Source organism: Sinohyriopsis cumingii, unplaced genomic scaffold (assembly GCF_028554795.1).
Source record: "Sinohyriopsis cumingii isolate HCF-2022 unplaced genomic scaffold, ASM2855479v2 utg002887l, whole genome shotgun sequence".
Classification (NCBI taxonomy): Eukaryota; Metazoa; Mollusca; class Bivalvia; order Unionida; family Unionidae; genus Sinohyriopsis; species Sinohyriopsis cumingii.
Genome location: NW_028316330.1, coordinates 236,651 through 261,966, shown reverse-complemented (window position 1 = coordinate 261,966; position 25,316 = coordinate 236,651). Strand labels below are relative to the sequence as shown.

Sequence of the window (25,316 nt, the reverse complement as noted above, 5' to 3'; positions counted from 1 at the left end):
GGATGGGTTAGCCTTTTTCGTTAGAGGATATACTTTTCATGCAAGATATTCTGCAGTTTCTTTTTCGTTTTGTTTTCCTAACAAATCTGCCAAAGTTTGTTTCGTTCCATTTCTAAGGTCACTTCCAGATTCACCAACTTGTCAATGTGCCCTGAATTTGTTTCCGAGAATTCGTACAACATCTTTTGTGTTTCTTTAACAAATCTGTATGAAGCATTCAAAAAATACAGCGGTCTCAATTTGTTGGTCACATTTTTGACATCCCATTCTTTTGGAAGATGTATGTCCCCATTTGAGACTTCCGTCTATTCCTTCAATATGCTTTGTGAATTAATAGTTTCACTGTATAAAACAGACACTGACAATTTCTTTAATATTAAAATATTCACAGCTCTACTATATTTTCCTCTTTCTACCAGCATAAATGATCAATGCACATATAATAAAGAGGCCCGTCCGTATATGCCTAACTGGCCCATTTTGCCGAATTTTCCATCCGAACGAGTCTCTACCCACCATGGCTAAATCCCTCGCGCCAAGTGTATGTTTGCCTTGTTCACAATCTAAATTCAAAGTGAACTACAGGCAACGCTCACATAGGGGATAAATGGTCATTGTGGATAGAAGCAAGAACGGGTAAAAGGGCCACAAAATGGGCAAGTAAGACAAAACGAAACCCTGTTTCATACTACTGGCGATGACATGGCGTCACACACTGCACATCCATATACCAGTAACATGTATAAAATATGGTTGATTTTTGGAAATACTATCAATTTTGTGTAACTAAATGCAAAGCTGGCGAAGAATATGTTTATTAAAAAATAAAGGAATACAAATGTTAGACACTGTACAGGGTATTTGCAGTGTCCGAGTAATTTAAATGTTTGGTCACGTCTAGAAATGGAGGGGTCATTTATACCTACAATGGGACTGGATCTCTTTATTTCATTTTCCCAACTATTAATTAGTCTGACGGTTACCGAACTCTGCACAACAAAATTTGCGAGACAATAACGCGGCCCAAAAATAAGTATAAGGTGGTCATGACAATTCTCCGAGACCAGTACTAAGATGGACAATGAGAGGTTATCAGATTATTATTTTTTTATTTTTTATTTTTGTATTTGAAGGAAAGAAGGATATTACATGCAAGATTTGTAAGTATGTATATAAAATGAATAAACTGTTTTGAAGTAAGGATCATATATGTATCTTCGCGAGTAGTACTGGGAGTGGGCAGCTATTATGAATCAATAATTATACTTATAGATTTTTCGTAATTATCAAGATTGATTTTACCATATTTTGCTGGTGTATGGTTTCAGGTGATTTTATTGAGATCAGTTATATATGTATAATATTGAGACTTACCTGTGATTGTCAATTTTGTGGGAGATGTGTCCCTTTGGCCACGGAGGGTTTGATTAGCCAGCACGACTGATTCATTGCTCATGAATTAAGGTCGTGTACGAGGCCAATTGGTCTTTTAAGACCAGTTAACTTTCAGCAGATGCCCATTCGATGATTTAGTGTATGCACCAGACACTTCTTAATTACCTGATTTAATATACGCATGTCTGGAGACGGGAAAGGTGAAGTCCGGCTGGAGTCGCGGCGGAGTTCTTCTGAAATGCCATATATATAATATGGATCGAAAACTGCCAAGCTAGCAAATTTGGGCTGTCCCTTAAAACCAATTTTGTGTAAACCACACTTGTAATTAAAATCAAACATTAAAGTTTAAAATTTTCCTATCCTACACTATTTTCAAATTTTTTGTACATAGTGTACTTGTAAGTTTCGAAAAATAAATTGAAATTACAACTGTATCGAGTGAGTTTTGAACGGTGATCAAATGGATTAAATTAGTGCATTTAGCAGGTTAGAAATAAAACGGGTTTTCAAAGTCAAAATGAAAACCCCCCACAGCAATTTCACAGTAGCCCTAATAAGTGCTTGTCTCTGCAGATAACTGTTTTGGCTGCTCCGGTGATCCTCGACTCTGCAGTCTTCCACATTCCATCCCTATAAAAGGTTCGCATTTTGTGTACTCCAAATAGCCACTGTGACGGTTTTGGTAGCCATATTTTTAGTGACCGCCAGTCAATGCACAAAGTTGGTGGCGTACCTCTTGTCTTCCAAGGCCTCCAGCAATTCCATGTCTAGTATATGTTGTCTGTCCAGATTGCTTTCCTCTTCTCCTCAAGTGTCTACTCCTCATCTATGAGATCGAAGTAAGAATCGCAGTGACAGTTGGCATCGAAGTCGTTGTCGGGTTCTGGTTCTTAGTCGGTTGTCACTTTTTAGTTGGTGGTTACATTGTAGTTGCTGGGGAAGAAGCTATCGTCTTGTGTCCTGGTGGTGTCTGGAAGTGAGTATATGTATTGGGGCTGTTTCATCTTGGCAGGGCGAAGAGATACGACTGGCCAAGTGTCGTGACTTTTTCCTCCTCCTCGCTCATTTCCTATTCTTCCTCCTCTTAGCAGATTTCCTCATTCAGTCCATTTCTTCCCCAGAAAGCATATCCTCCTGCAAAATCATCGTATGAAATGCCGTGGCTGGTGTTGGTACCTAACTATCCTGTGGTTTCAAACATTATCAAGTAATATCTCAAGTAATGTTTATGTGCAAAGTTCGACTCAAAGGTTTTGGAACACAATGGTTTGGGTACAATTTTATTAAAACTTCCACATGATGAACGTAGAGTATAGCTTCTTCGATAATGGTTTTGTACTCGTTAGCATTCGCCATACTGAACTGTACAAGTGGCAGCCATTCAGAGCGATGTAATAACTGGTCTGTCCATTGAGTGGTATCCAGAGTGGTTTGCAAGTGTATCAATGAGGTATGTTGGTAGGTACACGCATGGCATCACTTTTACAAGAAAAGCAGAAAGGGAGTTCTACATCACTTTCGCAAGTTGAGCGGTAAGGGGCACGAATAGCATCGCTTTCGATGGTAGTAGAGGAGCGGCGAAGTCGTGCTGCGTTTGTGTGAGAAAAATTGCCAGTCGTTACTGCTGATACGACGGTCCCAGTGGCCTAGTGGTTAGAGCGTCAGTTTCAGAAGCGGAAGGTCATGGGTTCGAACCCCGGCCGAGTCATACCAAAGACTTACAAAAATCTACCTCGCTTGGCGCCCAGCTTTAAGAGGTTGGTGTTAGGACTGGTCGGCCCGGTGTCAGGATAATGTGACTGGGTGGGACATCTTTCTTCGTGTCTGCAGAATGATGCCCCAGTGCTAGACATCACTATAAACTGCCACACTGCAGACATCGTAGCGATATGACTAAAAACTTGTTAAAAGTAATCTAAAAATCCCAATCACACACACACACACACACACACACACACACTGCTGATACGGAACTTCCCGTAGAATATGTGCTGACACGTCATTAACGGATGTCCTCGGACATCGATCAATCTCAAAAGCGCGATGACCAACCGCGTAAGTAATGATTCCGTCAAGGAGTACCCGTCGCTTGGTATCCAGCTGGGATAAACTCGCCTTGGTGCATCGGTATACACAGGGTTCATGGAGATTATAATATCTGCCGTGTGTGCGAACTCAAGACGGTCTCGAAGACATTCCAGGTGCAGTTTGAGATCATTCTGCACAATGACACGTGGAACACGCTTGGCATTTTTAATGATTTGGGCCCGATCACAATCGAGTACAATTTGGGTAACAGCCCCACATGCTCTCCGACCGTTTTTACCTGATCATTTCTCTTTGAACTTGCCAAAAACATTTTTGCTGGCTTTACTAGACAACGAATATTCTTTCAGATACTGGCTGATATCAAATTCATTGGCCAGACTTGGATATGCCATGTCCGCTTACACATAATCGGTGGCGATATGCATAATCAGCAAATCAGTGTCTGTGCACAACATCTTGACCCGATCCGGGTAAACATGTTTGATCTTGTCATAGAAAATCTCGTACATGAGCAGCTTCGACAAGTCCAATACGGACAATCCCACATAGATTAGTTTTGTCAGTTTGGAATTTGATTTTTTACTGTAAACGTCACCAAGTCCACCATCAAAGATTTTTCTGGACTCAAAGACCGGGTCCGCAATGCGCCTTCGGAGTCTGTTCTGCTAGCTATTATCAGGACAAGATATACGCGGATTCGTTTGAACAGATTTTCCATGGTTTTCCCAAACACGGCATTGTTCATGAGCTTGAAAAGTCCATTTCAGAGTCATTCGTGGTCGTTGTGCTTTGGTCCGTATTCATCTGACTGTGCGGGTCCATCCAAGTTTGCTGATGAAATCTGAGCACTCGGTAGTTCTTGGTGGCATACCCAGTCTCAGTTATAACTGCAGACGTCGCATGAACAGTAAGTAGATAGTTGTGATTTGTCCTTAGACTCGGGACGATTTTGGTACATTTGGTGTATATACGGACGGACTCGTGAACGACTGAGCTGCGATACGGGGACAACCACAAGCCTCGCACGGACAGCACTTCTTAAGCCAGCAGATAATCATTGTGGGCCTCGTGTAAATGCTCAGATATTCCAGGTCGACTTCAAAGGGGTATCCGTGGTCACATAAGGTTGTGATTGTTCATGTAGTAGATCAATGTACGCAGGGTCGATCCACTGAAATCGATCAAATGGCAACGTTTGCATCATGACCCAGCCATACAAATTATTGTTATAAGATACACAATGTAGCTATTGGGGTCAGCGGGGTTATACCCTGACACGTTGGGGTTGTTGGTACGAGGGTAGATGTGACTTGACGTGGATATTCCGCCACAAAGTGATCGCTTGATAAACAGATGCTGACAGGTAATTTCAGCTGTGTTTTGGTCTTGGACGGCAATGCATACCAGAACATCCCAGAAAAGTAATGAGCGGGATCGAGCTTGGTACATGCATGGCGGTGTCATGAAATGCTTCAATCATGTTCTCGAGCAACAATACACTCGTGCGCAGATTCAGATCGTGATGGTTGCTCGGGTTCTTGCACTCGAACGCATGCCAAACTTTCTTTGCATATTCGTAGTAGGAGGCGGAAACACTTTCGCTTCGATCGGTGGCAGCCGAGTCTCGGCAAATTTGCTCCAGTCCTTAATATTCTCGTACGGATACATGCCTTTCCAAGTGGTCATGTCAGTATTGGTTGGACATTATCGACGACGAGTGACTTTGAATTTCTCTGCCGTAAGACTAGTCGCTAACTTCTCTAGAATCGAATCGATGAACTGCAATTGTCGCAATCAAAACGTGTTGTAGTTTTCCATGCTGATAGTGAACACGCTAATCGGTGAGTCGGATACCGTGGCTACCGCTTATATGACCATGAATTTTGATTTTGTTGAGATAACTTCTCAACTACAGATTACACGTTTTGTAGTGGCCATAAGCTACGACATCGATGAAAAAAGTAAAAACTTTTTTACAAATTGAGCAATGAGTGGCTGCGACGAATTCACGAGCACAATAAAGGACTGACGACTCTGATTTACCATCACTTAAAACCACTACATAACAAAACTCGCATGGAATTTGTTCTGCACCTTGCCCTGTCTGGTCAATATCAGGCGTATGTATCTGTGTCTTCCTTAGCAGAGCTGCGTTCTAAGGCAACAAATAGACATTCGAAATTCGCGTCGATGACATTCGGGACATTTGTCTTTCGCGGCACTGCAGTAAATTTGACATTGTTTTCACCAGGCTCGAGCATGGTGTGCACTCCAGTTTTCCACTGATACCGCAACAGTAAAAGTCGTGCATGTTGAGCAATTCTTGAGTGTTGAACACATGCATGCAACGTCTGCACGGATGTTTTTTATGTGCATGGTTACTGTGTCCTTAATGCAGCCGGCCAATATTTGTTTGTCCATACGAAGTGCCATACCGATTCTGATTCTTTTATTGCATTCAGCAGGAAAGAATCACTTTGGGTTCGGCCGTTCTAACCATAGCGAGATAGTGCCAATGCATCAAAGCCTTTGTCATAAGCGAACACATAAACAGCGATACCTTAGTTAAGAGGTTGGTCACTTGCACAGGAGACTCGATATCACCAAAGGATACTCAAATATTGCGCTCGCGCACTAATTGACTTAATTATCTCACCGTTGTTTTTAATGTTGCTATAGCTGCTGAAGTGGCAACCGGTTGGGTGGTGGTAGTGGTAATAGTTGCTAATTCAGCGCAAAGATAGGTCTCATTAATTGAATTAGGTTTGCTTTTCTTATACGACCTAGTATGTGTATGCCATGCTGATGTGCGAGTTGTCTTACCTGTGACCCAGTAGTCGTGGTTATACTAAATGGATGGCTTGTTTTAATTTTGGTATTTGGTGAGGATCAGAAACAGCTATCGCTTCAATCCTGGTGATTATTTCGTCTATTTTTTTTTTTTTTTTTTTTTTTTTTTGCGGTGGTGTCTGCTTGTGTTTGTGATTGCGTAGTCACAGGTGTTTGTGGTTTTGACTTTTTGTCTGCGCAATTCATAGTACTCACGAACAAATCCACTGGGCTGACAAAGTTAGTTGCGTGATTTGAGTCCCATGCCACATTTCAGGCAAGGTCGAGCACCTAATCTCTCATGTCATATTTGCGCGTGAGTTCTACAGTAATCGTAATGTCACGTTCTGCCACACTGCTCATATTTCCAAGGCAGGTTACTTTGTTGCGTCCCAATGCCATGGAGATTCCTAGTTACGTACGATCGAGCCTTTATCTAATTGACAAAACCACTGCTACATGTTCTCTTAGCATGACTACCACTCGTACTTTCCATGGCGAGCTCGATGATGTAAACATTTTACAGAAAGGAGTCTGCCTCAATGAACGCAAACGAGTCATCATCGAGTACGGCAGCAACATCATTTTAGTCGGGTCACCGTCGCACGTACCCAATAATGTTGAGCATCCCCTCGTTAATGTCATCCACTTATGGGGGTGTTTAGTGACTGATGAAAGCGTCTAGAATCAATACATGTTCTTATATACTCAACCAGAGTCTCTTTTACAACGTGGTAATGTGTTCTTTACAATAAATTATTTACACCTCTCGTTGGGTCTAACTAGATCATGCGTATTAGAGTCGAGAATGGATGGCAGAGGACCTATAGGGTAACGAATAAGGCCGAACCGGCAGTTTCATAATACTGCGAGTGTTTTGGCGCCCCAAAACCTCTGGTGCCGCCCGTCCGCCCCTCCCCCCATAGTACGTTAATGATCTTGGCTATATTTTATTTTCATCACTTGAGTCATCTCATTCAAATCAAAGAGCAGTATAGAAAGTGAGCCAGCAAATGTAAGATGTTTGTGTTGTTTCATGTAGTATTGAAAGTGGTCAAACAATGAATATATAGATGATGGTAGAACTGGAATTTGAATATCAGTCAATCATATTTGTATTTAGTTGTTGTATGTGGGTGAGATCCCACTTCGAAAGCGTTCTTCCTATTTAAATAGAAACAGATGTTCAAAACTTCATTCCAGGGCCATTGCAAGTTTTTGCTGGACGAAACTGCGCTCCATGCTAGCGTCGTCTTTGGCGTCCTCGCCCTCGGAAACGAATACCTCAAATTGCAAAATGGTGCCTCCCTCCCCCCCCCCCCCCCCGCTTAGCACCCCAGACGGTCGTCCGTATCTTCCGACCCTTACAATGGCTCTGTCCCATCAGCCATTTGCTCTTTGAAAATCAACTACCTCTGTAGATATAGCCATAGTTACTTTTATTTCGTTTCTAAAGCTTCTAAAATTAAATACAGCATGCAATTACAAGACGATAGTTTATAGACACGTTAAGTCAAGACTATAGGGGCTCGTATGTTTTTATTATTATTTTTTAAACAATTTAACTATCAGTCATACATATAGTATAAAATAATATATTATTATAAAATTATATATTTGTATTCTTTTATACTATATGTATGGCACTTACATTGTAAGCAACTATGCGAGCCCCTGTGTCCTAGACAAAGACTAAGACAGAGCCTTCTTAGAGAAAAAGCTCATAATACTAAATATATATATTGAATTGGAATTTAGACGCAATACAAGAACATAAAAAGAAAAACACGTGGTCAGTTTACATGTATCAAATGACAAATTTAAATGACTATATATTATGCAAGATACTTAGATTAGTGTTATCATTATTTAAGAAAATAAAATTTGCGAGCATATAGATTTGATTTGATAATGTTTTGGTTAAACATTTCAAACCGTTGTCATTTTCGGTTTACATGCTTCGTCTGAGCCTATCTTTTCATCATCAGTTCTAGAACAACATTTGTATATACATTTTATCCTTTTTTGGATAAGAGTAACTTTTCCTTGCATTTGACTCTTCACGCGTGAGGTACATGGACTAATCGATCATCCTCACCCATCATGATTTCGTTACGATTTTCTGGAGCATATGACGTGTAAATTACCCATAAAAAGAAGCAGAGAGTGCCGTCAGCTGTCTTTTCTTGTTAAGTGTAAGAAATTTTAAGAGAGTATTTTCCAGGGATCGGCCCACACTGACATACAGGTGATGATAATGCGATTGGTGGTCCGGATCAGGAATAGGTTTCCGATTCAGACATTTCTCGAGCTGTGGCTAAATCTAAGCGGGACATGTTTAACTTTTAAGAAGGGAGTATTTATCTCGTGCGAGGAAACTGAGCAACTTGTACGTCTGTGCTTCTTGATTAAGAAAAGTTTAAGTTGAAATTGATAGAAGTGGGCAAAAAGCAAGAACTGACACACACACACACACACACACACACACACACACATATATATATATATATATATATATATATATATATATATATATATATATATATATATATATACACACATACATACATACATACATACATATGTTTGGAGAGGCCACAGTATGTTGAGATTTTTTAAATTACTTAATCCCATTAACACTAGTGAGTTTGGAATTCTTGCCAGTTTTGTTAATAGAGCACTAATTGAACATACCATTATGATGAATACTACTTACAGTTACATTCCTTTTCATTGTTTAATACATGCATTACTGTGTCATATTTAATGTATAATGTGCAGAGATCTCAGAAACGCTTAATTACGTGTATTTGGAGCCAATTTTTGATCTGGGACACAGAAAATCACTGAGGCAGGAGTCCTCCATACGCATGTAATAGGTATGTGGCAAAATTCACACACTTGCCAGTCCTGCTTCAGGCACCTGCTTTGTGGGAAAATGTGTTCATCAATTAGTGGTGCTTAAATTTACAAAGACAGAATTCAGTGACTGAAAGACCATTTTATAAGACTATATAAAAAAGAACATGAAAGCAGGTGGCTGAAGCAGACTGGCGAGTCATTGAATTTTGCCACACACCTATTGCATGTGTACAGAGGACTCTCGCCTCAGTGATTTTCTGCATCCCAGATCAAAAATTGGCATCCAAATACACGTAATTAAGCGTTTCCGAGATCTCTGTGTATTACATGTTTTTAACATTTACTTCTGAATTTGGGTCCCAAATACTTCAACAGCATTCTAGTTTTGATCTTGCTAAGGTTTTAATAGCATGAGGTCTGTGGTCTTGACTTTAGTTTTTAGCTGTAGAGGCTTGTAAGAATGATAACATACAATAGTGGATTTTTATAATTGAACCCAGTTGGTGGATATATTTGAAGAATACCTTGAATGATGGGTTCTTTTTTCCCCCCAAGAAATTCAAAAGCAAGTTTAACAGTCTGCTATGCATGATATCAGGTTCAAGGTAAAACACCATGAAAAAGGATTTTGTTCTGCACTTACAGGCACCAGGTGTCTTGTAAACTAAAAAATATGGGAACAAAATTTCCCATATTTTTATGTTGAAGTTTACTGAGGATGTCAGAGTAGGTATACATACTCAGTTAAAACAAGATGATTTCTGGAAATTCTTTGTGATCAATAGTGTTTCAGTCTCTTCAAGGGACTCATGCTTATGGACTTCTGTGAAACTTGGTAATTATGGTAATCTAGTGATGCATGTATTGATAGATCTATGTGTTACCATTATTTTTTGTAGGGGTTATTGCCCTTATATGGATGCCATATATAGCAGAATTTAATTAACGTGGCCTCTCATGCAGATTTTAACGGATTGCTATGAAACCTTATACACATGATGCTCATCATCATCAGTTATGCATGTTGTCCAGTCATTTTAGTTGTACTATTCTCAGGGCATGTTCACACTTTCAGCTGTTGCTCAAACTCACTGAAATCAAAAGATGGACCGCTCCAGTGGCCTAGTGGTTAGAGCATCCACCTTGGATGCAGGAGGTCATGGGTTTGATCCCCGGCTGAGTCATACCAAAGACTTATAAAAATGTTACTAACAGCTGCCTTGCTTGGCACTCAGCATTAAGAGATTAGTGTTAGGGCTGGTCGGCCTGGTATTAGGATAATGTGACTGGGTGGGACATCATGCTTTGTGTCTGCGGCATTATGACCCAGTGCTAGACATCACTATAAACTGTCACACTGCAGATATCATAGCGATATGACTGAAAAATTGTTAAAGCTACATTAAAAATACAAATCACTCAAGTTATTATGTTGATTATAGACTCAGTCTCCCTCAATGGGTACATTGCAAAATGGGGGTGGTTGAGGTTGTTTATCAATATGAGGACATTGCTTACCAATCTTCTATACATTTTCAAATTTTTCTTGCACATATGACAGACAATAAAAACTATACATAGTTATTGAGAAAATGTATCTTGTCAATGTATACCCTAGGGTGCAAGACTGAAAGTATAAAAAAACCTTGATGTCAGAACTGGGAGTCAGAGTAAAAAAAACAAATTTTGTATCAAAACTGGGGGTCAGATGAAAAGTTTACAGGTCTCAAGCACAAATGGGGGTAAACAGAAACACTGCTCATTTAGGAAATGATATACTTCACATTAAAATGTTTTGGGAATGCTGATATTTCATATACTCTTAAAACAGTCTTCAAAACTTTTGTGGATTTTTATAGGAATTAGTAACATATTTTGACATATTGCTTAGATTGAAATTAGAAAGATTTGTAATCTGATGTCTGGTGTTTTTGAAAATTTTAATTTTATCTATATGGTTCTATGACTGAAAATCTAGAAAGATTGTATTACAAATTCCAGACATAATTCACTTCAAGATATACCTTGCATAATAATTACAAAATAGAGCATGATTATGTTTTTAAATGACAGGAATATTTGTTTCAAAGGTTCTTTGAAAATAATGTTTAAATTCATATTCAGATGTGTCTTTGTGAGATTGATTTGTTGAATTTTAAATAATTATTTTTGCCATTATATAACTGTTCACAAAAAGGTATACTTTTATTTACCAAAAACGAAAACATGAGTCACTTATTACCTAAAAACATGAAATTTTATTGACCTTAAATATTATATTAATCTGCCTTGAAACTTTAAACAGTCATCCTGAGCTCTTACAAATAATAATATTAATAATAATAATAATGCAGTAAACACCAACTGTCTGGACACAATGGAAAAATGTAATTCTCAAGAATATTGTGCATCCGGATTATTGAATCTAATCAATTGGGAATTTAAATTTTATGGGAATATGATGGGTGTTTGTATATGCCAACAAAAAGTAGCATTTTGTTATAATTGCATCTCCAAGATAATTTTTGTTGTTGTTGTGGGGTTTAACGCCATTTTTCAGCACAAGGTTGGCTATACATGGCGGCCAGTATCATTGGTAGAGGAAGAACCTGGAAAGAACCACTGACCTACAAGAAGCTACTGGCAAGCTTTCTTACGTACCCACATTGGCTAATCTCAAGACTTGAACCCATGCATACAGGTGAGAAAGCAGTGATCCATAACGGTTATTCCAAGATATCAAGACTAATTATATCCAAGACTGTCTGGTAATTGCATCACAAAATGCAATTCCAAGATACCACTGTCTGGTAATCATATCTCAAAATGAAGCTATCGACAGTTTCTAAATTATGAATCAGACCTTTTCTCCAGGGACAGGGAGACATCCATGGGAAAATGCTGGTTGTATAAATGACTTCTCCTTTTAATGCTGAGAATGGTCTAGGAAAGAAGATAAATTAGACAAACAGGAATAGAAAATGTTTCCAACTATGTGCTTGAAACTTTTTTCCCATCTACAGTTCTAATACATGTTTGAATTTAAATTCACAAGCAAACACATGTGAACTAAACAGGTAAAAAAGACCAGACCCACTTAGAACTCCTTTTTCATTTTATGTGACGATGATAGATTAGCTCTTGTGAAAAATTTTACAATATCTTTTATGCATTTCTATATTTTCAGTGTGTAGATGCTGTAATGTCCAGTTTTTAGGGAACACAGTTTAGCAGCATGTCAGAGGATCGTGAAATCCTACGTGAAGTTTGGGAAGGAAGTCTTCCTGTTTGTTTTACTCTTGTTCAGGAAGAAGTGGAAGCAGACAGGCCAGATCCTGTATCTGTATGTATAGTTGTAGAGTTTATTTTAATATATGAATAGTTATTATACTGTTATTCCCCCACTTTAACTTGTAGCCTGTGTTCAGTTAAATATTGCAATATATAAAAAATACTCGGTAGCTGCATGTATTACCAATGGTAAAACATAGCCTGTGTTTAATCTAACTAACAGTTTTTTCAAGGATGCTAAAAGTTTGCTCAAAACAAATTGTTTCAAAGCTACACATTTTCTGGGCGTTTTCTTGTTTATCATCACGAACACTATTTAACATCAGAGTGGTCACAGTACCAAACACTCAGTTTTTATTGACCGTCAGAGTGGTTGCAGTGCTAAATCAAGAATCCCCTTGATCATGAACTTGATTCCCATCCTTTCAACACTTTCATGAATTTGATAACACAAACAGCCAAGATTTAGAAAATTCCTCAGAATCATATTAGGTCACATCACCATAACAGGGTCATGTCAGAAGCTTAGAAAACGAAGGGAACCAAGGTTGCAAAAGCTAATGGCTCCTGTAGATACTAGGATGCCAGTTAGACTTTTATTTACTCATTGGATTAATTGATTTGTTAATCATTCTTCAACATGGGCTCAAAAATACTTCATAGGGTTGAATATCTTGCACACTGTTCTCTTAGTAAGATTTACAGATGTAAGACCAAGGTCATGTTTCTTAAGATACTAGGAATCCTATCTTCTGTGGAACCAGTTTTGAAAACTTAGATTCAGACAAGAGCCTGGAAGCCCAGAAATCAAGAACTCTTAATTAAGACCTCAGAGCTATGCAGGTATTAATCACTGCAAGTTCTGGTCTGAAAGCATCAACTCACAATACTGAGACCTTTGAACCATCCAGGTGAGATTTGAGACCAGGACCTGGAGGCTTTGAAAACAAGGATTCTAAATAAAGAGACATGTGAACTATATATTAATCACATTAGATATATGATTGATTTGTCACCTGGCCGAGGTAATAAAAGATTTGTGTAAATCAGTGTTATGGTATTCTATTTGGAGAAGCAGACTTTGTTGTTGCTTGTTGATTTTGTTCTCTTTTATCCAACAGAAAAATTTGTTGTTTTTTCCCCCAAAAGCTAGAAATTCATGAAGTCTGCATCATGTGAGTTATAGCAAGAGCCATGCAGTGAAATGACTTTTCCATTCTGTCTAAATAGGGCACAATGTTGGAAGAAGAGGAAGAAGTTTATTCGTGGTCAGATTTTCTGATGGCAAATTAAATTTGTTTACAATTGGTGACCTTGCAAAATAAAATTGTATGTGCATACACAAAATTCTCATCCTATTTTATGAAAATATTAAAATCTTTCAATCCTGAACCTGAAAAACTGGTGTGTGATTTTGTTAAGAGCATAATACACATACATGCCAACCATTATGCTTTTGGCATAATCATTATGCTTTTTTACACTAAATTACGCCTTTTGCATAACTGTTTTCGAATTACGCATTTTCAATATATCCTCCTCCTAAAAAAACCTTAATTTGCTTTTTTCATTTTTATTAATGTTCCAATAATCCATCAGACTGTATTCTAGAACAGATGGCTTCTATGTAGCTATGACATAAGAGTACGCTTGTTTGAAGACTTGCATGCACTTTCCAAACAGTATTATGTCCTATTTATAGCAGTTGCCCTATTTCCAAGAAACATGCTGATTTCTACTTTAAATTTTTGACCTCAGTTTCTATTTATATCAGCTGTATGGCTTAGGTGGCGCTATACAGTTTCGCATTTTGCATAGGGTTAGGAATTTAAAGAAAAAGAATGTCCCCGGCTTTCTTCACTGGTTATACTGGCTATTTAAAAAAGACCTTGTATATCTTAGGTATAATGCAAAGAACCTTTAATTCCCTTTATTTTGGTGTATGATTGATGGGTGTACTATGGGTTATAGAGTATACAGCTTGGCCTTACTTCAAATGTGCACCTTTCAAAAAAGTGCTAGCTCTACTTGGTCATTTTCACTTCCTGAACTTCAGAGGTCAATTGTATAAAAAAGAGCCGATAACTTTTTTTACATTTTATGTATTTGGTAATTCATTCATTGCACTTTCAGAAGCTGGTATTGTCTAGTCTGGCAAAATTCATTTTCCCTATTTTAATAGCTGCTATGTATAGTGTACTTTAGACTAATTCAGACTGATTTTTTAACACAAGGGAGCAGTCATTTTAGTTAGCAGTGTGCTTAAATCATGTAAAATTTCCAAAAGTACAATATCCAAAAGAAATATCATCCACATTACATTAATGTAGCATAGAGGTATGCAAACGTTCTCTCCACTGTGCATGTTTTAAATGCGAACTACTTCACCTTACATACGTCACTCTCTCAAAAGTACATATTATCTGGTGAGCGCCACCATAAAGAAGATGTAGGTATTATTTTTTATGATTTAATTATGTTTATATGGCTGAAACATTTAAGTCGCAAGCATCAAAACAATCCTTATGAATAATTCTCCTGCCTTTTTCCCCACAGAACAGTATTTATGAGTGTCAGAGTCTCTAACAAGTCCAGCCTACCCCCCCCCCATGATAAAAGTGAGCTATTTTAAGAATGCACATTACATTTTGTAAACATAGCAACCAATGTTATGCTGAATGACAGGAACATGAAACTAGCCAGAATTATTTCTGAGATATCAACAATGAATTTTACAATTAGAAAAGGGAGGTAACTCATCAGCTTCATAAAGGTCAAAGGTCAAAGTGTAAAATATTTGCCTATTGTTTAATATGGAAGAAGCGAATTCACTTTCTCTTCATTTATTTTTTTATTTCATTGCAAATAAATGAAAAGAAACATTTTCACCATATATTTCTGTCACTTATTGCAACAGTTTTAAATTTAAGTTGACTCTATTCCTATATTCTAAGTCTTCTAATTTCCCCATAATTAAGGTCACTACTCACACAAACATACCTCATGGCAAGTTATGTAAGCAAGAGAAAAATGATCATAATTAGCTTATTTTCATGCTTAAATGCAATATGAATGTACCATTTTATTCAGAACATCATACATAATTATATGAAAATAAAAAAAAATACTTGCAAACATTTTTTTATTTTCTTTAAGGTGGCGCTATACAGTTTCGCATTTTGCATAGGGTTAGGAATTGAAAGAAAAAGAATGTCCCCGGCTTTCTTCACTGGTTATACTGGCTATTTAAAAAAGACCTTGTATATCTTAGGTATAATGCAAAGAACCTTTAATTCCCTTTATTTTGGTGTATGATTGATGGGTGTACTATGGGTTATAGAGTATACAGCTTGGCCTTACTTCAAATGTGCACCTTTCAAAAAAGTGCTAGCTCTACTTGGTCATTTTCACTTCCTGAACTTCAGAGGTCAATTGTATAAAAAAGAGCCGATAACTTTTTTTACATTTTATGTATTTGGTAATTCATTCATTGCACTTTCAGAAGCTGGTATTGTCTAGTCTGGCAAAATTCATTTTCCCTATTTTAATAGCTGCTATGTATAGTGTACTTTAGACTAATTCAGACTGATTTTTTAACACAAGGGAGCAGTCATTTTAGTTAGCAGTGTGCTTAAATCATGTAAAATTTCCAAAAGTACAATATCCAAAAGAAATATCATCCACATTACATTAATGTAGCATAGAGGTATGCAAACGTTCTCTCCACTGTGCATGTTTTAAATGCGAACTACTTCACCTTACATACGTCACTCTCTCAAAAGTACATATTATCTGGTGAGCGCCACCATAAAGAAGATGTAGGTATTATTTTTTATGATTTAATTATGTTTATATGGCTGAAACATTTAAGTCGCAAGCATCAAAACAATCCTTATGAATAATTCTCCTGCCTTTTTCCCCACAGAACAGTATTTATGAGTGTCAGAGTCTCTAACAAGTCCAGCCTACCCCCCCCCCCATGATAAAAGTGAGCTATTTTAAGAATGCACATTACATTTTGTAAACATAGCAACCAATGTTATGCTGAATGACAGGAACATGAAACTAGCCAGAATTATTTCTGAGATATCAACAATGAATTTTACAATTAGAAAAGGGAGGTAACTCATCAGCTTCATAAAGGTCAAAGGTCAAAGTGTAAAATATTTGCCTATTGTTTAATATGGAAGAAGCGAATTCACTTTCTCTTCATTTATTTTTTTATTTCATTGCAAATAAATGAAAAGAAACATTTTCACCATATATTTCTGTCACTTATTGCAACAGTTTTAAATTTAAGTTGACTCTATTCCTATATTCTAAGTCTTCTAATTTCCCCATAATTAAGGTCACTACTCACACAAACATACCTCATGGCAAGTTATGTAAGCAAGAGAAAAATGATCATAATTAGCTTATTTTCATGCTTAAATGCAATATGAATGTACCATTTTATTCAGAACATCATACATAATTATATGAAAATAAAAAAAAATACTTGCAAACATTTTTTTATTTTCTTTAAGGTGGCGCTATACAGTTTCGCATTTTGCATAGGGTTAGGAATTGAAAGAAAAAGAATGTCCCCGGCTTTCTTCACTGGTTATACTGGCTATTTAAAAAAGACCTTGTATATCTTAGGTATAATGCAAAGAACCTTTAATTCCCTTTATTTTGGTGTATGATTGATGGGTGTACTATGGGTTATAGAGTATACAGCTTGGCCTTACTTCAAATGTGCACCTTTCAAAAAAGTGCTAGCTCTACTTGGTCATTTTCACTTCCTGAACTTCAGAGGTCAATTGTATAAAAAAGAGCCGATAACTTTTTTTACATTTTATGTATTTGGTAATTCATTCATTGCACTTTCAGAAGCTGGTATTGTCTAGTCTGGCAAAATTCATTTTCCCTATTTTAATAGCTGCTATGTATAGTGTACTTTAGACTAATTCAGACTGATTTTTTAACACAAGGGAGCAGTCATTTTAGTTAGCAGTGTGCTTAAATCATGTAAAATTTCCAAAAGTACAATATCCAAAAGAAATATCATCCACATTACATTAATGTAGCATAGAGGCATGCAAACGTTCTCTCCACTGTGCATGTTTTAAATGCGAACTACTTCACCTTACATACGTCACTCTCTCAAAAGTACATATTATCTGGTGAGCGCCACCTTAGTTAGGAGAGAACAGACTGGTTTTCTAACTTTTAATCTTTGCTGGCAGATTCTTTGTTCTAATTCATATTTGGTACAGAACCAGTCTGTATGTATTTGGCGCTAAAAATCAAGTCATATTTATTCTAGTTAATGCATGTGTTAGAGCAAAAATATTTTAAAATAATTTCACAGGTGGATTAGGAAAAGACAAAAAACCGATTCAGAGATGAATACATGAATTACACAATATAGTGTTCCATTCATGCCCCTTGTAGGCTATGTAGAAAGGATTTTAATATTGGTGGTGGTAAAACAAAGAAACTTTGAATTAGCTCATTTTACTAACTCCAATACTAAGGTAATTTCTTATTTACAGCAGAACTAAATTGTGGACCTGAATTTTATAAATGCAGAGGCATTATCTACCAAGTTTTTAATAGAACACGGACTACCCCTAGCGGTAGAAGACTACATTGGACCTTTGTTCAGATGGATTTTCCTAATTCCAAAATTGCAGAAAATATGTGTGTGCAAGAACAAAATCATCTAATATTGTTAGGTGTTTAGCAGAAGATAACTTCACTTAAAATTGCAGAAGCCATGAATATTGGGCTGTTTAGTATTGCAACAGACAGGAGTAGTGATTATGACAAAAAGTTGTACCCAGTTTGTGTAAGAGACATTGACAGTGAAATGGGCACAGTCAGAGTGCTCTTCTTTCATTACCAGAATTAACAGCAGATTCCAGTGGAGAAAACATTTTTTTTATTTGCTTGATAATGCTTTGAAAAAACATAAGTTGGCACAATTGTATGGAGTTTTCATCTGATACTGCATCAAGGATGACTAGAATTCATAAAGGAATTGCACTCTATATTTTGAAAAATGTATTGTACATATTAGGCTGTCTCCGTCATATGATGCACCATACTGCAAGAAAGGCTGCTGATAAATTAGGAGAACTCCTGAAGTATCAGATTGGCACTCTACCTGACAGTGTACTTCATGCAGACAGAGTTGATCTTTTTCAGCTTATTTCCCAGCTAGAAAGAAATAATAACTGAAAGATATACATTTCTTCTTCTTTGTCAAGTTTTGAAAAGAATAATGGTTCTTTACCATTCTAATGCTGACTGTGAGAGATTGTTCAGTATTGTTAACAAAAATAAAACTGAATTTAGATCCATGCTCTGTAACTTGGCACTTAGTGCTCAACTGGTGTGCAAAACATTCACAGTCTCAGCTGGTACAAAGTGTTTTCAAATGCAGTATGAGAGTCTGCTGCTTTTTAAAGCTCAAAGTGTTATATATGAAAACTTGAAGCAGTAGTTGATCTTAAAAGTCCAGAGGGATAAATAAATCATTTTGTACATATGCTGATTGAATTTTTATCATGTTATATGTATGAATACGGTAACCTTGTAAACCAATAACTGTTACCCAGTATACATGAATAATACTCAGTGAATACAAATCTCATGCCATTATTATTTTGTTAGAAATATTAAATATATTCATTAAACTTTCCATAAATTTTAATCTCCAAACTTCTTGTATGAAACAGCATTCTGCTTTTATGGTTGTAAAAGCTTGGGCTTTAACCAAGTTTCATATTTTTTTATAGTTTGTGGTAAAAATCAAAAGTTTTCATTGTTATGGGCACAAATTGCACCTAAATCGTTACCAAAGATGTGTGTACCAGTACCTCCTAAATTAACATCAAAGTTTTGGGCACCAGTACCTCCTAAATTAGCACTCAAGTTATGGGCACCAGTACCTCTAAAATTAGCACTCAGGTTATTGGCCCCAGGACCTCCTAACTTAGCTCTCAGGTTATGAGTACCAGAACCTCCTAAATTAGCACTCAAGTTATGGGTGCCAGTTCCTCCTAAATTAGCACATTAGCAGTTTTTAAAGCATATCTTTATTAACATTTTTGGTCTGAAAATCATAGAGTTTATTGAAGGGAAAGTAAGGGTGGGATCAGTTTTATGACAGCACTAAGTCAGTTTAGTTTTTCTGATGTGCTGAAGCAAATTTTCAGAACAACGATGAATGTTTCACTTGAATTGCCCACTAGTGTGATAGCCGTCATGTAAGAAGAACCGATATAGAACTTTTGTAATATTCTTTCACCTTTAATTTTGACTTCAATTTGAGAACTCATAATAGATAAACATGGATTATTTTGAATGTTTTGGTTGATAACTGTTTCTGTCTTAGTATCATTTATCAAGGCTACTAACTAAATGTAGACTTTGTTTTAGTATTCTGGGTAATCAACTTTGCACCATACAGGTAGCCATACTCTGGGTAATTGACTTTGCACAATACACATAGTTGTACTCTGGATAATTGACTTTGTTCCATACAGGTAGCTGTACTCAGGGGTAATTAACTTTGCACTATACAAGTAGCTGTACTCTAGTTAATCAACTTTGTACCATACCGGTAGCCATACTATGGGTAATCAAGTTTTCACCATACACATAGCTGTACTCTGGATAATCGAGTTTGCACCATACTCATAGCTGTACTCTGGGTAATCGAGTTTGCACCATACACATAGCTGTACTCTGGGTAATTGAGTTTGCACTGTATAGGTAGCAAAGATATGATATCTTGACATGTGACATGTTCTTTTACTTGTAAATCTTTTCAATTGCAGCTGATGATCTCTAGACAAACCTACTTCCCCCTAGTCACAGACAAAGTTCAAAAACACTTTTCCCAGTTCACCGACAAAGAAAAGATAGAAGAGATGTGGTTAGAATATGAAGGACAACCACTGAAATGGTATTAATAGAAATATACAGCATGGAAATATTATCCTACTTGACTTAATGCTAATATTTTTTAATGGTTTTTTGAAATGTTTCTTGTCGTGATATGTTGCGTGTAGGTATCTGGCAAATTGCTACTCAAATCTTTTGTTGGGTCATCATAAACAAGCAAGAATCCTATACCACTTTTGCTTCTTTGCTGAGTTATCATCATATATCTATGTAGATTACAACTCTTGCTAGCATCCTTTTGTCCTACTTTTATCATGAATATGAATTTTAATATGTATGATTTTGAACAGTATCACCTACTTGGAACAAGATTTATCTGTGATTTTGAACTGTGTCACCTAACATAACAAGATTTATATGTGTGATGAGCAGATTTTGTCATTTATTTATAGATTTATGAATAACTACCAACAGCAGTAGGCATTAGTCTTGCAAGCAGTTTCTTTTTTCTTTCCATATTTTTACAAATGTTAAGTGCAAGTTTATTTATTTTAATTTGTTGCTGTCATTTTGGGGGGTTTAATGAAAAATGACATTGTCATTGGTACTTAAATTGAGGGATTGATGGAGTCCTATTGCTTCCATAGAAGGATTAATGTTCACTGGTTTGTAATTTCAAGGTTGGTAACAGCTGTGAAATCCACAAAAATTAGTACTGAACAAAAGATACTGATATCACAGTATTTCACTATGATTGTAATGGACTTTTGTGATGTAAATTAAACAAGATTAGCATGTACATATCCATTAATTGTTTCATTGTGATTAAAAATATAGTATATATGGCTGATAACAAGTAGATAATTTTGTTTCAGATAATTTTTAAATTTCAGGCATTATCCAGTTGGAGTTTTGTATGATCTTTTTGCAAGTGCTGATGCTCTGCCTTGGAATATAACAGTTCATTTTCGGGTAAGTGATCAAGATATTTTGTTTACCTACAGAATAAAAGTGATACTTCTAAGTGTAAATTAAATGAAAATGATCTGATTAAAAAATATAAAATTAAAAAACAGTTTTTTAGAGTATAGAATTTTGTTGGAAAATATCTCTTACAGTTGTTTCCAATTCTTATGCTTTGCTTTGGAATAAAATGAGATCCAAACCACTGGAATATTTTCTGAGCTTCAGTGTATTTGGTAAAGTGCTGTGACAATAGTAACACATTACTCTCACTATCAGTCTGTATTTTGATCCTGTTTTGACTTGTGGATAAAAGGATTTGAAATAATATTTTTTGTTGTGTGGTTTCAAAAGGTTTGAAGCTCGAATGGGAGGAAGGGCATTTGAGCTTATTATAATGCCCTGCATCCATCATCCAACCATCAGCAATTGTTTGTTACCACTCACTGAGGCCATATTTCTGATCCAGTGTCAATGAAATTTCGAGCATAAATGTATGGTCCTTTATGAAACCATACTTACTGCCCCTTAATTGATATAGGTGGTATTTAGGCATACTGTTTATGGGTAGTGAGTGTCCACTAATCTCCCCTACTCAAAGGTCTAGAGACAATAAAATAAAATAAAACAATTCTTTATTTTATTTATTCTGCCATATCTGGTTTTATTTTGCCTTTGCATCTCTCTTATATACACAGTGCTATTAGTGAAAGGTCATCTTGAGTGTGGATAGGATCTTGATCAAATTAGTTTATTAATAGTATTAAACTGGCAAAAGTCAAATACTTTGATATAATTCAGATAAACTGTACCCGACTACTACTAACCATTTCTCTATCCCTTTCAAGGATATATATATATATATATATATATATCAGTGTTTGTGCAAGCATTTTTTCCAGTGCCAAAGTCCTTTTGGGCAACCCAAAAGATATTATTACAAAATAATCATGTTAAAATTTATGATGGAATTTTATTATGTTTTTGTCCAGGGACAAATATATGGCCATTAAATTAACCCATTGGGTACCTGCAGCAAGTTGCCCTAATTATATTAACCCATTACCTCATAGAGCATAGTGACAAAGTGCAGTGCTCTCTAAATAGAACACCTGTTACCTAGCCAACCGCATACACATAGGCCTGCCTGTGAACTGTTAAGCAATGTAGTGTATGTTACATTTAACAGCAATTTTAACCATTTTACATTTTTGGTACACATCTATTATATGTGGAAAAAATTAAGAGTAAAGTCTGATTGTTATAGCTGTGTAATTATTTTTCATGGAAGAATTTTTTATGTGCTTTAAAATCTTGAGAGAACTTGTTCACCGTCATATCAGTGAGGCCGCGTGACCAACTGTAGCTGCCATTTCCCATACCCGAAATTTACATGTTTTTCGTCTGTGTGTCTACATCACTAAGTCATCTAAATTTGATAATTTATAAAAACTAATTGCTGCCTACATCAATACGAGAGCCTTTACCTAAGTTATTGAATCTTTCATAGTTGTGATTCTAATCGTGAAAACTTCATAAGTACTGAATGAAATCCGCGACTGCCATTTTGGAGAGTGGAGATTATGACCCAGTTACTTTAAATAGCAGATATCGACCAATGCATAAACAGTGACCACGTGATCTGACATAATTGTCATTCGCAGAAATGAATGTAGTATCTAATGGGGGGGGGGTCCCCGAAGGTGGTGCTACGAAAACCGGCTGAAAATGGCTGATGTTTACAGCAGGTGTCTAGAGGTGTCAAAAGGCGCTTCTGTGCAAATGGAGTAGAGGCATCAAAAGGTGCTTCCATGCGAATGGAGTAGAGGCGTCCAAAGATGCTTGCATGAGGTAAAGGGTTAATATAGTTCCTTTGTTGCCCAAATTGTATTACTATCGTTCCATAGTTGGGTGATTTCTGCAGTATCTTCAGAGGCCACATTAATTTACATATTTTTGCTACTCATTATCTGGTTAAATAATCACAGTCCATACAGTTTGCCTTTTGGAATGAACCTTTGAAGAAATAAAACTAGCCAATGTTTGTTTTAGTCAACATACCAACATCTTTGACTTGATACAGTGAATACCTGTGCATATGCTTTTTCACTTGCCTGTTGAAGAAATGGGCACTTGCTGCAGAGCATGCAACAGTTGTTTCTGTTTGCTGAATTTATGGCAGGCATAAGAATCAAACCATTCCAATTAGTGTTGCATTCTATACTAGCTTGTAGGGTAATGATTAAGCAAATATCCCATGTGTAATGTTTGCATTTACCTAAGACAGTTTAAATGCAGGAATTAATGGATAACAATAATGTTAGCTGTAATGATGTAAAGGCGAATAAACGTAAACTATGGATAAGTTTCTTGTCAGGCATGGTTATCTAATACTAATGTGTTGGATAACAAGACACCAAGTTCAATAAATCAGGCCCCAAACATATATTGGTATCATTATGATACCATCAAAAAAGGAAATTGTTTGATTATCGTTTATTTACTATCTCAAACAGATTAATAATTGTACAAACATGTGTGACACTTTCCAGTAGCTGGACTGGTGGTAAAATACTATATACAACAATTCAGCTGAATAAAATGGTGTATACCTACCCCACCCCAGCACAAATTTGGGAGGTGGATGGAAGTGAGCACAATGCTTTGGACTTCACTGATGAGCTACCAGCTTGTTCTGTATTAAACCATAAGTACTTAAAACAGTTATTATATATTTAATATTCATTTTTAAGTATACGAAATATGCAACATAAGCATTAATAGTTGAGTACTTGTACTCAACAGTCAAATATGTTTTTATCTATAATAGTAATTTCCATCAAAAACACAATTAAAAAACATTGTTTTGGTCCATTCAAATCCTGGCATTAAGTTTCTTGCTAATACATTCACAGATGCAGGTGTCTTTTGTGTGTGACAACATTCATATTTTTTGGACATTTTAAAGGGGCTGATTTCTGATCAACAATAAAATGCATAATTCAGACATTGAGTATTTTTAATAAGAAACCCCGTATTTACACTTGAAAAGTACATGCCATAACCCAGTTTGGGAGTAAACCGTTGGATTGTGTTGATTCAGAATGTGTTCCTTAAAAAATGTTTTGTCCAGTTCTTAACGACAGAAGAAGAAAAAAATAAAAAAAATAAACCCAGTATTAATTGAAACATTTGTTTTATGTCTATAACTGCATCACTGCAGAGCAATAAGCAAGGAATAGAATGTTTTAATATATTAGCCAATCTCTCCACCCCTATAACTTGAATGGTTTTGTTCCAATCAGTGTTAACACTGGAAGGACAGTTTCCTGTGTATATGTGAATAATATGAAATTAGAAAATACAAAAGGTTAAGATGAAAGGGGTGTGGGTAGTTTTACATGTGTGTGGTACTGACCAAAACTGCTGACGATTTGGTCCATAACATGTTTCGCTGGGTTATGTATGACAGCTGATTGAGCAGGCTTCAATAATCTTTTGTTTTCCCGTAAAATGTTAGGTAAATTAATTGATTTATACATTTGAATAAGAAGCGTTTTTAGATCACTATATTGTTTGCTTGATTTGTGAACACTGTATCTCAAAGCTAATTGCACTATTTTAACTGGACTTAATCCTGCCTGGAGCTACAAGCTTCTTTTGAACAGTAAAAGCCTTATGTTTATCAGTTGTTAATATCCACTAATTAACACTTTGACCCTTATTTATTTAAATGACTACAGCAAAAATAATTGCGAACAACACTCATTTTTTATAGGAAATGCAGAATAGTATTCACTGTTCAACTGACTGCATAATGATTGATAACACCAAAATGTCATGTGCATGTGTTTTTAGCTTTCTTGAATTTTTTGGTTGTTTTTCTTTTATAAATCATTGCCCTATAATTTGAACAGCCTTTAGTAGTGAGATTAACTTGTATACTGAATACATGGAAGAAAAATGGAGAAGACTTTCTGGCTTTATTGTTCATTTTGTTCAATACTAATCAGCTTTTAAATGAGCTG

At 36.3% G+C, this 25,316-nt stretch overlaps 1 protein-coding gene across 2 annotated transcripts in view; it reads left to right on the top strand.

Moving 5' to 3' along the window:
• Positions 1 to 8,343: 8,343 nt before the first annotated feature.
• LOC149769994 (autophagy protein 5-like) overlaps positions 8,344 to 25,316 on the top strand; it is a 43,404-nt gene continuing 26,431 nt past the window's right edge. The window contains exons 1-4 of one of the 2 annotated variants that reach the window (XM_089949562.1): positions 8,344 to 8,471; positions 12,326 to 12,481; positions 20,259 to 20,386; positions 21,219 to 21,297. In XM_089949562.1, the coding sequence (XP_089805688.1) occupies positions 12,374 to 12,481; positions 20,259 to 20,386; positions 21,219 to 21,297 (315 nt within the window). In that variant the 5' untranslated portion in view covers positions 8,344 to 8,471; positions 12,326 to 12,373. Of the gene's footprint in view, positions 8,525 to 12,325; positions 12,482 to 20,258; positions 20,387 to 21,218; positions 21,298 to 25,316 lie in introns of both variants that reach the window. The other variant, XM_089949560.1, reaches the window with a different exon arrangement.